Source organism: Lichenostomus cassidix, chromosome 2 (assembly GCF_008360975.1).
Source record: "Lichenostomus cassidix isolate B80296 chromosome 2, HeHo_3.0, whole genome shotgun sequence".
NCBI classification, from domain to species: domain Eukaryota; kingdom Metazoa; phylum Chordata; class Aves; order Passeriformes; family Meliphagidae; genus Lichenostomus; species Lichenostomus cassidix.
The window spans coordinates 148,137,124-148,151,514 of record NC_139482.1 but is presented as its reverse complement, the minus strand read 5'-3'; the positions used below and the strand labels follow the sequence as shown (position 1 = coordinate 148,151,514).

The window sequence follows — 14,391 nt, the reverse complement described above, 5'->3', positions numbered from 1 at the left end:
TGATTGGCATGGTGCAGTATTTGTACATCTGCTTAGACTTTGTCTGTGGCACAAAGGAGGGGAAGATACAGAAGAAGCTTGTCTTACCTGGTTAGAATATATTTTAATAATTTTAATGTGGAATATATTGTACCATTCTGTTTTCACAAATTTCTGCAGCCTCACAGGATGTGGGAGTAAGATGCTCTGTTTTTGTGTGCAGAAAGAAGATGAATTCATATGCTGTGGTATCTTCATTAATGTTTAAATATTTAAATACCAATCCTTAGTTATATTTGTCATGGCTTATTTTGCTCATGCTTGCCTGGGAAATATCTTCTGTATAAAATGGTGTGATAGTTACTGCAAAGTAACTTGCAACTTCCAAAAGTCTAAATGGAGATGTCTATGTGACCATGGTAATCAATGAATCATCTTCCTGGCATAGAATTGGAATATCCTATGCTGTTTCTGAAATGCAACCTGCTTTAAATTTCCCAGAATTTTAGTCTTGTGCTTGGTGTTCTGAGGATCTTGGACAAGTACTCTGATATTCTTCTGTGGCTTTGTGTAGGACCACAAACCAGAGGAACTGGAGTACAGTAAAGCATCATTTAAATACAAGGCATAACTGCATTTCAATGGAAAGTGCAGAGGTAGGAGGGAATGTGGAATAAAGGACCCTACGGTAGGCAAGAACAATGGAAAGCATGAAGCAGGAAATAGGTTATATGGTTAAGGGGGGGGACACAATATCCTGAAAAATCCTATTGAAATTTTTAAATGCTTGCTTTTTGTTGCAGATTAATCAGCCACTCGATGGGGATTAACAGTGGAGCACCTCTTTGTGTCGCCTTTCCACCTCTCTGTAGCACGAATAACAACTTCAGCACTTCTTCAATAATAATTATGAAACTGGTATTAACTGAATGGCAATTATGGATTTTTAACTCTAACTCACAGTAAACCAGCAAGCCATATGTTGAAATTCCTACCAAATAGCTTTTCATTCTTAATGTCTCGTATCTATACAAGAAGTTGCAAGATACCTGTTTGTACAAGAGGAATATAAGCATTACTTGCCTGAGGAACAGAAGCTGAAAGAGAAGACACCCTAACTTGTTCGTGGAGTTATGGTAGTATTATTTATATAGATATAACAAATATATATATTTTTTATGGTAATGAAAATGGCTCCTCAGAATGCTGACTCGGAATCTATGCAAGTTCAAGATCTACCTGTGGCACAGCTTCAGAAACCAGAAAACAAGGAGAATGAAAGTAGGGAGGAGACCATTAGTGAAGGATCCATAGACCGGATACCGATACGCCTGTGGGTGATGCATGGTGCAGTAATGTTTGGCAGGGAGTTTTGTTATGCCATGGAGACAGCTTTGGTAACACCTGTATTGTTACAAATTGGTAAGTAATTCTCATTTCTGTAAGTCAAAGCTTTCTATATATTTTTGCATTGGTTGAAGCCAGGCAAGGAGGGAAGATGTGTCTGCCAACTAAAAGTACACAAGGTAAAAAAGATTTTGTTTTTTCTCCTTACTGCCTGTGCCACAGATTCAACTGTGTGATTGTGTTTAAGTGGGAATGATTTCTATATTCATTCATCTTCTGTCTAATACTGCTTCCTTCTGCAAAAAATATCACTTGATTTAATTCTAAAATTCTCTGCTACACGGTAAGTGTCCTAGAAACTAGAAACAATATTAGGCTATAAAGGATTGCAGTGAAGTGTTTTTTAAATTTATGGAGAAATGCTTCAGGTTACAGTACTTTAGAATAAACAGTTAGATAAATCGTTTTTTCCTGTGAACTACTGCATTATTTCTAGCCACTAGTGAGCCTTGTTTTGTGTGATTAATCTGCAGTTTATAGCACATGAATACACACAAATAAACTGTGATACCAATAGCCTTAGATGATAATAGGGGGAGTGGTGGGGATTAGAATGGGGATAGTCAGTGTTAAATTTCATGGTGAGCATTGTCATTAGGTTTCAAATAAACTGTTTACAGTATTAGGAGTACTTGGTATTACCTTTATCAAATAGAAAACTTGTGTTGTCAGTCAGGATATCAGAAAATACTACACGACACTGAATGGAAATGCCAGACTGAGTGGGGAATAAACCAAGCATGTGTGTGCACTGTATAATTGTCTGTATCTTTGTATATTATGTTTGCTTTGGCTTACCTGTGCAGGTGTGCCTTACAGCTTTCTTAGCTGTGACCAAACAGAAGCATTCAACCAATTAAAAAATAATGTTCAGTGAATACTATTTACAACATTACTTTAAAATTTCCAGGTTAGCATCTTGAATGGAACGTGTGGATTTTTTTTTTTGTTTGTTTGTTTGATACGAGAAAAAGGCATTTTAGTTTCAACTTGAGAGCATGTAATTTACAAGTCTTTTCATGCAGTCTTCCTGCAGTAAAAATGTGTTTTCATACAAAATTGCTAGTTGGTTTATTTTGAATGAATGGAGTGAATAATCAGTGCAGTTAGTGCAATGGGAGATGCTGATGACTTAAGCCTCCATGTTTTCCTGAAAATTTTAATTTTCAATGCTCATCAGATGACCTTCATGGACTATTGTTTGTATAGCTAAAACAGATTCTAAAAATCTGCAGTAAATGAGCTTTTCTGATCAATCTGACTTGCTAAATAAAACACATGCAACTTCATCTAGGAATGTCTGTAACATTCATAACTTGTTTTGAGGTTTTGTCTTTTGCGTAAGTTGAGGCTTAAAGACTTCAGTCCCTTGTGCTTGGCAACATTGATTCAATAACTGCCTACCATAAACTCAAAAAACTTGAATCCTGCTTTGCATGGAGAAGATCCCAGGTTTTGTAAGTGACCTGTACATTTTTGTTTGCTTTGTTTGCTGGCACTTGGATGAGTAAAATGTATGGCTGGCTAAGCTGATTTTACCTTACCATAAGGTAAGGTCAGACAGTATAAATAAACCATCCTCTTAATTACTGACCGCTCTTGCAGTTTACATTTCTTTTGTGAGCTTTTCTAGCTGTTTCCTCCAGATAATTGAAAAATATCTCTTCCCTTCCTTCCCTAACCCTAGTGTTCAAAATAACATTGGGATTTGTGGGAAGGGAAGAGGACTCCCACTTCTAGAAAAGCTGAAAATTGACAAAGCGATGTCAAGAGTCTGTGGGGATGCAGCGATGATGTTCCCTGCCACAGAGATAAGAAATGGAGGTAGCAGTTAAAAATGTTAGTGCTTTGGGAGCTAATTGAAATCTTTCTGCTTGGCTCTTGTGCCCTCAGCAGGGCTAAAACAATGCTGGATTCATTAAAGGGTTAAGTTATTCACGGGTGACTTATCTGGCCTCTTTGTTAATTACCTCTTACATGGTTCTGTTTACCTTTATCAACCTCAACATCTGTCTGCCTCAGCATGAGCTATATTTATTCCTCACTGGAGGGGGTTGCAATATAGCTGTCGAACTGCTGTAATATTCCCTTTGCTTCTTGTTTTGGTAAAAGCAAAGATCAGTTTCTGTGAGATTAAATTGGCTCGACAAACTATATTTGAGAATTGGCACCTGGGGAAATGTGGTGACTCAACCAATTTTACTTATAATACACTGAAGAACAAGAAGTCTTTTGGGTATCCGAAAAAAGATGACTCTTCACAGAGTGTGTTGAATATTAATAATTAAACTTTACAGTGTGTGTTTGTGCTTTTCTGTACCTCAGAAAACTTTGGTCACTGAAATAGTCTGAGATTCTTATCAGATACCACCATGAAAACCTCAGGCACATTAGTTTGGTGTTACACACTTTCTGCTTGCAAGTATCTGACTTTCCTTGCAGTTTGAGTACCCTGGATCAGAGGTGTAGTTATGATTTGACAGATGACCAACCTGTCCTACTTGTTCTGTAACCCATGAGATTTTATCAGCTGAAGGAGATGGTCACTTGGATGGTCCCTTTCCAGTACAGTGGTGGTTGAACTCGTGTTTAAATTTCCTGAAGTTCTGAAATGTTAACAAGAGAAGTGAAAGCATCAGTGAAAGCTGCTTGAATCAGTGGATACTGTGAATTGGAAAGGTGCTGAAGTGCCTGAGTTACTGCACCCCTACTGAAATAAGTTCTGATTTGTGACTTTAATTGTTGTTTTTATTGCTATAATTGATATTACATTGCTATGTCAGAAATGCAGCTGCGAATCTATAACAGCCTCATAGTCATAACTGGGCTTTAGTAGCTTAGCAACAAGTACAAGCTAAATATATATTACATGTTTTTTTAATTCCAGCTTGCTCTTTGGTTTCTTAGTATCTGCAGCTTAAGAATTTAAAATGAAGCAGTGAACTTGTTGAGAAGTCAAAGGATGTAAAAAAATGCCAGATATGAGAATTCCCATCTCAGTCCAGATGAAATTACATTAGTTGACACTTGCAGAAGTTATAATCTCTAAAAATCTCCATTAACCTTTTTAAGACCTGTTCAGTAAGCAGTTCCTCCCAGCCAGTGTTAAATTTTACCAGAAAATAAGCTTTCAGCACCTTCAGAACTTGAGTTTTACTTGTTCATCAGTCCAAGGGTTTTGAGAGATTGAGTGATTTGTGTTATCCTCGAGTATTAACACTGCTATTTGTTTCTCCTGCACATAAACTACTACAAATTCCATAGGAGCAGGATGAGACCTTTGTCTTCTGAAACATCTGGTACTTAATGCTGCTTATCTGTGAGAGGGAATTAAAATCCCTGCTATTGTTTATAAATGACAATGTATTTTCTTCCATCATTAAACTTGGCTTCTAAGGATTAAATCTCTAAAATTACTTCCAGTTCATAAGTTCACGCAAGATTCGGATACATGGTAAAATTATGTTGCACAGGATTTTGCTTGAATAAAACTAAAAGGAGGAGAAACCAAAGATTGGTGTGGTGTAAACTTGGAGAAACTGCTTTTTGAAAAAACTTGTTCAATGAAATCACAATACATGATTTCTGTTAATAACACTTTAAACCATTTATAAACACATATTTATTGTGTATTTATTATTATCAGATTATTTCCATTTTAATTCAAACAAAATTTTGGTTTTAATGCAAGCTGTAAGTCCGTGTTGGTTTTTATGAAAGGTGGGATTCATGTGCCTGTTCCATTAGGATTGTGGAAGAAAAAAAAAAATTCAGTATTTTGTGATTTGTGATTTGGGTAGCTGCTGCTTTCAGCATGAAAAACTCACTATCTGACTAATGAGTAGTGGTAGCTGTAAACATGAAGTTTCACGTTTTATATTTAATATGATAAAAGCTTTGTCAAGCCTTTACTGTTGCTTCAAAGGCTCTTTCAATGCTATTGAGTGTTTTATGAATAGTTAATAGGCACAGAAGTGACTGTCAGCACCAGAGCTGTTCCTCATTCCGCTGCATAAATTAAATATTTTACAATAGTGCTCTTAAAAAGAATATTGTAGTTTCATAAGGAAACCTAAGGAAAATGAGTTTACATATAATGCTTACCTTTATAATGTCACTTAAACTTGGGGATGTTTGTGTTACAGGAATAGCTGTGGTTTTTATGCATTTCATATCTGAGTGCCTCTATGTGATGGCATCACTTTGTTTTACTGTGAGAGGTAATGGGTTCTTGTAGTAAACATTGGCTAGTCTAGCATTAAATATTGAAGCTGGTCATTTTAAGCTTAACCCTGAGTATTGGTGTTGTTTTTAGGCAATAACACTGAAGAATGGAATTTCTGGAAATGGAGTTTTTCACTGCTAATTATTAGATTTTACTAAAAAGAAAGGCTGAGCTTGCCGGAGTGGAATAATATAGATTATTTTTGTTTGGAAAATAAATTATTTCTCTCGTTAGATCCTTTCAAATCAGCAAAATTCTGTAGTTGCTTGTGTCTCTTAGATGTAGGAAAGCTGTTCACGGGCTTGGGTTGTTATTTTACAGCTAAAGCATTTAGATATAATTTTTTTTTTTTGAGATATTATCTAACATTCAAAATTCATCCAGCCTAAAGCTTAGCAGACCGTGCTTAAAGGGTCTTGAAATCTAGTTCATGTGAAATTGCCAGTATGGAAAAAGTGTGTTAAGCAATAATTCCAACTGCTGATTCTGAGAAATCTCTGGTAGCTGAGAACTCATTATGCTGAAGAGATTCAATATTCCAGAGTGAACTCTTTTAGTGCGAAGCAGTGACTCTCCCCATTGAAATGCAGTGTTTGATACCTGCCTGAGAAGAATGCTTGTAGGTAAAGGGAGATTATGGAGATGTATTTAGAAACCAAGCATGAAATGTTACAGATGAATTGGCTTCTAGGTCTGTTTCTTCAAAGGAATTAAGGTATCAGTTGCTGACTCAATTCAGCATGGAAGCAGATAGTATTCCTAAGGCTAAGCTTGAGATCAAAGGAAATCTAAAAACCTGAAAGATCTGCTGGGGAAGAAGGGAGCAAAGGGTTGGATAGGCTGTTAGAGGCTGCCTGTAATTCAAGTGAAAAAGGGCTGAGTGGCTGGAAATCCTCTTGCAGATGGAGGAAGCTCTTCAACACAAAGCAGCACTGACACTCTATTTCAGCTCAGCTCGAGTAGTTGAGTTTATTCCTCATCTCTTCCAGAGGTTACATTAAGGTTATGTATTTTTAACTGTCTTTCTGCAAAGCTGCATCTTCCATTTCAGCTGTGGCCTACCTTAGCTCCTCTTACCAGGAAGAAACTGAGTTGCTATAACCTGTCCTTTGACTCCCAGAGTTAAATTCCTGTTTGATCCAGCTGCATCTGCGCTCCCAGGCATGGCTGCATTTGATGCTGAGAGTGAATTGCAGGATCTGAATTCCTTCTTGGAAGAATTAATGGCTTGAGAGCTGACCCGTCCCAAGAGAGGACTGTAATACAGCTAACCCACGGGCAAGGATTGAATATACAGTGGATCCAGAAAACCTGGAATAATAAACAATTAAATCCTTTTTTCAGCCTTGTTAGCTTTGGAGTTAGTCTGTGTTAGTCTAGATCATGTAAGGTTTGTATTCACATCTCATGTGGTGGAATGTATAAGACTGCAAATATTGTGCCTGAGGCACATGTTAATTGCTCTATAAAACCTCCCCACCCATCTTTTTTTACTTATTGACTAATTTTATGCCCACTAAGGGGTTGTGTAAGACTAATTTTACTGTACTTTTTTTTTTTTTAAAACTAACAAGTCAGGCTTTCATATCATGTATCACTCTTACATAAAATATCTTTTGACCTCAAAGCAATAGCAGCACAGATTTTGAACACAGATAGCCCTTAGTGGATGCTTGGGTTAAAGATATATTTAAAGCCCTTTTAAAAGAAAGATGCTGTGGAACTATTAAAATTTTTAATCCTGGGGCAGTTTTGAAGCATGGAGCTTTATTTTCATATCAAGGCAAATGCCATGTGGTTTGGCAGTTGAGCAATAGCTGTTCCTTACAGCTTTTTTTTTAATATAAATGTTCTGTTTTTCTTTAAGTGACACTGAATGTGGCCTTCAGAGGCACCACTGATAACACATGGCAGATTTTCAGCTGGGTAATGTGAGGATTCCTGCTGGCTCTAGGGTCCTACAGACTGTGTGACTTTGGAAGAAAAGCCTTACTGAGAGAGAGGGAAGTTTAGTGCAAATGGCTTCAGAAACTTCTTCCATAGCATGAAATATGTTTCCTATTACTTAGCAGTAGGTAACTTTTTGTTCCCTTCTTTATTTTTTTCCTCTTTTTTTGGCTGAATAAGGTCTGCTGGAGAAGCTACTCTAAAGTAAGGTTCATACCTGCTATGGTGCTGCTTTTTGCCATTCCACATCTTTAACAGAAGTCCTTGATCTTTTAATTGTGTACTGGGGAAGTTTTAATGAGGCATTTTTTTCCCCCTGAGCATAAAGACTGTTCACAGTAAAAACTATGAGTGAACACTCCTTGAGTCCTCAGAAGTTTTCATTTTAAGAGTTTGTGTGGTCTGAGGTTAGAGCAAGTGACCAGTATATGACAAGGTCTGAGAACTGTGGCCTGATAGAAGCAACACAGTGCAGGGCAAAGCAAACTATGAAAATGCAGACTATCAGCAAAGGATGGAAGTTTAAAAGCAATTTTTATTTCATTGTCACCTCTGTTCTTCAAATCCTTTTTTTTGTCCTGCAGCAATATACATTTTAGTCTGTGATTTGTCAGAAGAGTTTGAGGCCTCCAAAAATAATAATTCTCTAAGAAGGAAATGCACATCTCTATTCGAATGTAGCTGTTTCTTCCTACCAGTAAATATTTCCTGTCCAGCGTGCTGCCTCCTTTTTATGTGGAGTAGCCAAGGGTTAGGAGAGGCTAAACTGTTTGGCATGACTTAGGTATACTTTGACATCTGTTTTCCCCTTCTTTTCCCAATTCCTGTTCTCTTGCCCCAAGATGTAGTAAAGCAGCAGAAATAAGGACTAACTAATAATATTGCTACAAGCCAATTGTGGTGAACTGGGTATGGGACCATATTAAATTAAAGCATATTTTTTCTATTTTAACTTTCATATCAGCCAATAGCTTAATTTTTTTTTTTTTTAGTCTATTGCAAACATGGTTTTTTGATCTCTCTTGTCATTGGGTTGTTAAATTGACTTGAAATTCCTTCCTCTCACACATACCAGACCCACCTTGTTGTGACATTCAAGGCAAGCCTTTCTGCTGCTTTCAAGGGCAGTTCTAGAGCAGAAATGGGCACAGATGGGAGTAAAGGAGCTGCAGGATGTCTGGATTTTTACTGAGATTTCCTGTGAATAGTGGGGAAAGATGAGAGAAATAGGGGCAGACTTTGGCCTCCTGGAAATGTGCTAAAATTGAGTGGTTTTAAACACACGTTTATGCAACTCTTTCTTAGCCTAAACCCTTCCTCTTAATTTGCTTTCCACCCACATGCCCAACATCTCTTTATGCTTCTGTCTAAACACCCTCATCTGGAGTAAGATGTCAGGAGAAGCCCTGAATGTACAACATTCATGAAACATGCATGAGTTCTTCTGCTCAGAATTTGAGTTTGACCCTCGACTCTGACCGAGAGGTAACTTTGCCTTAGCAATAACAGGTGCAACACGATAGTTCTTCAGTGCTCTTTATTACAAAGCAATTGCCACCAGGGCAATTTTCCAGCGGGCAATTGCCTGTTCTTTACTGTAAAAAGAAACCTTTCAGCTGTTGGATCGGGTTATGGTGGAGACTTGGAGATGCAGAACTGAGATTTGGATGCCCAGCACTGGAACTGGCAACCCCCCTGCTCACATCAGTGGATTTCTGTTCAATGTGGACTGTGAGACAGGTTATGAAAAGGGAATAGCTGAGAACTCCTTAATGAACAGGAGTCTTACTTTTCAAGGAAATAGAATTAAAGCCACTTTCGAAATGAAAAGAATGTCAGCAGGCTCCTGCCAACTCATGTAATGCTTTAATAAAGCATTGTCAGAGCTGCAGCCCCTTGAACTCTGTTCCCCACAGTCGCCTGTATGCTTGTTGCAAGAGTCTTTCTGTTGTGATGCCCCTGTGGGACACCATTTAATCATCCTCTTTTCACCAAACAACAGTTGAGGTTTCAGATATATCTCCTGCAGGCTGTTTTGCAAGAAATTATTGGAAATGTTTTGTGCTACTGATTCAGTTTGATAAGATTTAATACAAGGTCATTTAACTAAACAGGAAAAATCCATGTTGTGGATTATACCTACATCGCTTTGGATAAATCCTCTATAGTTCATGTCACTCCATAAGCATCTTCCTCTCCTTGAAATCTTGAGTAACTGGGTACAAAGCAGCACAGATGCAGATTTTTCCATAACTAGATAAACCCATCTCTATGTCAACGTTTGGTGATCTTCAGTTGGAGCCTCACTGTGAATTTTTTGCAGTGTAGTAGATGCAGAGCATGAAAACTGAAGAATTTGAATCTGAGTTTCTATTATTTATAGGGAATGGTGACTGCTGGATCACAATTTTCTACAGCAAAGTTAGATGCTATCTCTCCAGGCTTTTGGGAGTGCTCTGTGTGAGGACAGAGTTTCTACATTCAGCTCAAAAAAGCCTTAACACACTGCCAGAGCAAGAATACTTTTCCCCATGGAGATGCTGATACAGCAATGGATCAGCAGAAAGGCTCAATCCCTACAGTGGTTCTGCCCTTGGTATCAGCTTTGTCTTTGGCAAGTGTCCCACCATGAGGCAGTGCAGTCATTCTTATGATGCCAATTAATTTTGTATAACTTCTGCTCAGATCATCTTCACCTTGAATTTCTATCCTTCCCTGAATCCCAAAGTCTGTTCTTTCTGGTTTAAATGATAAACTGAGCTGGATAATTTTCTATGTGTTCTCTGTATTGACTGTATAAAAACACGAATTTCCTGCTTTTATCAGTTGTGCTGCTCTGTAAACAATGGTCTTTCAATAATTCAGTCTATCAGAACTGAACTTCCCCCCCCTCCCCCCCCAATAATCTGCAAATTCCAAAAATATCCTGCTGGCTTTAAATGAGCTCTTGATCTGGAAGTGTTTTAATACCTCTTACAAATGTTATATCTGGACACTTCTAGAAAGTAAAGTATGTATTTGGAGAATAGAGATCAAGTTCATGCCCTTCAGAGTTCATGTAGGTGGCAGGAAAATAAATATTAAATTACATATTCTAAAATTAGTATTCAGCTTGGGCACTCTGGGAGAAATCTTTACAAATCTAAACTAAAGGGCGTCAGGTATTCAGACAAATGATTGTTTACTGGGGTTAATTAGTTGTAGTGGAGACAGTTGTGGTATTCACTATGTTTTCTTTGCCTGATTTGGAAAGTCAGTGTCACTGTCCTACCAAGCCAGACATTTTCTGGCAAGGAAGAGTCATTGCAGGCATACCTGCTGTCTTACATGGACTGCATCAGGTGACTTCAAAATGATTGTTTATCATACCCTACTGCAATTTAAACAATTTATGCAGTGATTGGATGTCACTGAAATATCTGATCTGCTGTTGTCTTCCAAGCTGCAGCAGAAAGGAAGAACAGACGCACTGTGCTCTGCTCATTTTTTCTCCCCTTAAGTCATTATTCTGTAAAACTTTAAAAAATAGTTTTCTGGTTGCTAGATTTTGGTGTCAGTTTATCCCCTCTGCAGTGGTTTTGCACTATATTTGCTGTTTTAGAAAAAGGAAGTGCTTTAGTCCTTTAGTGCTGGAAGGAAACCTTCAAGACCCATCTCGTTCCACCCCTCTGCCATGGGCAGGGAATCTTCCACTATCCCAGGTTGCTCCAAGTCCTGTCCATCCTGGCCTTGAACACTTCCAGGGATGAGACAGCCACAGCTTCCCTGAGAAACCTGTGCCAGGGCCTCACAGGGAAGAGCTTCTTCCTAACACCTAATCTAAACCTACCCTCTAATACAAATCAAATGTTTGCTTAATACTGACCTTAAATAAGAGCAGAAGGAAACTTTATCATCTGTCTGAAATGCAACTTGGATTTAAATTCTCTTCTTTCCTTTACAACAAACAGAAGTATGCAAGAAACAAAATTTTCAAACCCAGACTGGCTGACATCTCAGAGGTCATGGCTCAACCTGTGGTGAGCAGCAGTATTGTCACCTCTTCCCCAGTGACTTGCTGGGTCTCCCCAAGACAGACTCACTGTGTAACACTGGAGAAGCTCAAGAAGTGCATGGGGGAGCTTTCAGGATATTTGGGGTTGGCCTGAGAAAATAAGATTATGTAATCAGTTGAAAGGCTGAGGGTGGTTCTTTCTCTGTAATTTAATTAAGCAATAGTTTAACAAGTGCTCCCCCTTCTCTGAGGTAGTCAAAGTCATGCATCATAAATTATGTGCCAGGGACTCCATCAGTTTGGAGAGCAGTCAGTGTGTGCAGGAGGTTATAGAGATAAATGGAGAGGAAGGTTATTTTTCTGCACCATGTATTCCTACCCTGTTGATGCAGCAAATGTATTTTAAATAAGTTTTCAACCTTTTTTAAGCTGTAACCTTCAAGAGAGGAGTGTAGTACAACTTTGTCAGGTATGAAAGGACTGCCAAATCTTGCAAATTATTTAGGTTTCAATCTTAAAAATAATTCAGGTTCTTTGTTGGATGACTGAAAAATGCTGTGTTACTACACCTGTAACTAATATATAACTTGTATACATAATTTGTAACAAATATATAAAATATTATATACATGTATATATAATGTATAATTTGTTCCATTCTTTCATAAATCTAAATGAGAAGAAAAATATTACATGCAGAGTGATATAAAGAAAAACTGTTTTTCACAATATAATAAAAATACTTGTCTGGTTGTTAGAAGAGAGTTCTGTTCTGATTTGTCCCTAGCAGGGCCTAACTCTCATAATTTGCACATTTGGAAAGGAAATGGCTTTTTTGCTGTCCTATTTGCTGGTGTGCACTGCTTGTTTAAATTCAGGTTTTATTGGTAAATTTATCCTTCTATGTGTGGCTTCACTGATTGTGAAACATAATACATATGAGTAAAGATCACATTTACGGATCTGCAGTAAGAAGTCTTTTTCATCTGGTATTATTACATTTTATTCCAGACTATCAGTTCCAGTTATTTGGTGTAAAGTGACTCCATGGATCTCATTATCCTTCATGTAGAAATTCAGTTGTATAATTTTTAAACAGCTCAGTGAGGGTGGGGGAGCCACTTCTCTGGGACACAGCAAGTGAGTTATTTGGAGTGATGCCTGAGACTGCTCTAGTTACCAAAATTTCCTATGAGAGCAAAATTTCCTATGACCCTGCAAGCTCAAAATACTAAGATCAAGGGTTTTATTAACTAGAATTTAGAAGACTTCAATGTGAAAACAGCTCTGCTTTTAAATCTCCCCTGTACATGTATAGAACATGTTTCACGTATGTTAAAGTTCAAGCCAAAACATGCAAGTGCAGGAGAGTTGGAGGTAGGCTCCATAAACACCAACACTGTCTTTAAGCAACCCCAAAATTTCATCTGAGGGGATGGTTTTCTATAATGCAAGGCAGGTGTTGATGGCAGGAATAGCTATAGAGAAAAAAACCACATTTTTGGTGGGGAAAACCCTCAGTTGATTAAAACTCTCTGTCTGACAGTCCTCATTCTTGCATTTACAGATTGTTATAACCACTGGTGAACTGCAGTGTTTTTCCTGGAGCAATGTACATGGAAAACTGTGCTGTAAACTCCAACATGCTGTTCATTTGTTGCAGCAAACGGGGAAAGCACTAATAGGATTTCTGTTCCGCTTGATAAAGCCACATGAGGAATTAACCTCAATAAAGGCAACTGCGTAGAGGAATGCAGTTTCTCTTTAGGAGCTTAGGATGGGTTATTTGCAAAGTTTGCCTGTTTGGGTTTTTTTAAAGCAAACAATGAATAATGGGTTAGAAGAATCAGCATGTTTCTTTATATATTTATTCATATAATTTAGCAACGCTTTTAAAACAGCAAATAATTTGAAAGCAAATGCTGTGTTACCACTCTCTGCTGACTTTCTTGTAGAGCTTCCCAGTAGCACAATTGTGACCAAAATGATCCCAGGCAGAGTTTTTATTCCTGTCATAAACAAACCTGTGGTCCAAAAGCTTTTAAAAAGGCCAGAAGGTTGATTTTTCAGTGTGGTAACAATTAACAATACACTTTTTGTAAGCTTGTCATGGGAATGGTGCCTTTTTGGGAGGCTTTGAGTATTGAAAAGGGAAGTAAAGCACTTTGAGACTGCCTGATGTCAATGGCCTAAGGAGGTGTAGGTAGGATCAATTCAGCTTTTTTCCCCTCTGGCAGTTTGGGGGAAAAATGGGTTTTGGAACATAAAGTGTATATTGGGCAATTATAATATTTATTAGGTATTACATTTTTTCTATTGGGTCAGCTAGGGTAATTGCAGAAGGAGCTGCCTGCACCACCTGCTGACCCTTAAAAGGACTATGAAAATGTGATCCCAGCTGAAATGTAAAGATAACTGTCTGGTCACTAATCCTCAGGAAGAAAAAGGTTCTCAGATGGTGTCTGCAGGGGTACACAGGCCAAAAAACACCTCATTGAGTCACTGTTTTCACGTGGCTTCCAAGCATATAATCAAGTCTAAAAATTGGGGAAGGAGAGAATGATTTTTATCAATGTGCAGAGACAAGCTCCTTGCATTTTACCCTTGAGGATGGAAATGAACTGTTTTCTTTGCTGCTTGCAATTCAAGGGCGCAAATATTGTGCTGTCCGGACTCTGTCTGGCTGCCTGCTCAACAAAAAAATACTTTTTTGGCTACCCTCAAGTCTGCTTGTCTTCCTTTTTCAAGTTCTGTTCCTGGATACACTGAGCAGATGCCATGCTGGACTATGTATATGCCAGTCATTTGTTTGGCAGGGTGAACCAGATCCTTTATGATT

The 14,391-nt window shown here is 38.0% G+C and overlaps 1 protein-coding gene across 5 annotated transcripts in view; it reads left to right on the top strand.

Annotated features, from left to right (window-relative positions):
* Nucleotides 1-14,391, top strand: part of SLC45A4 (solute carrier family 45 member 4) — an 80,951-nt gene that overhangs the window by 47,350 nt on the left and 19,210 nt on the right. For all 5 annotated transcript variants that reach the window (XM_085053663.1, XM_085053665.1, XM_085053662.1 and 2 more), the window contains exon 2: nucleotides 783-1,401. In XM_085053663.1, coding sequence (XP_084909789.1) covers nucleotides 1,158-1,401 — 244 coding nt within the window. In that variant the 5' untranslated portion in view covers nucleotides 783-1,157. The remainder of the gene's footprint in view (nucleotides 1-782; nucleotides 1,402-14,391) is intronic.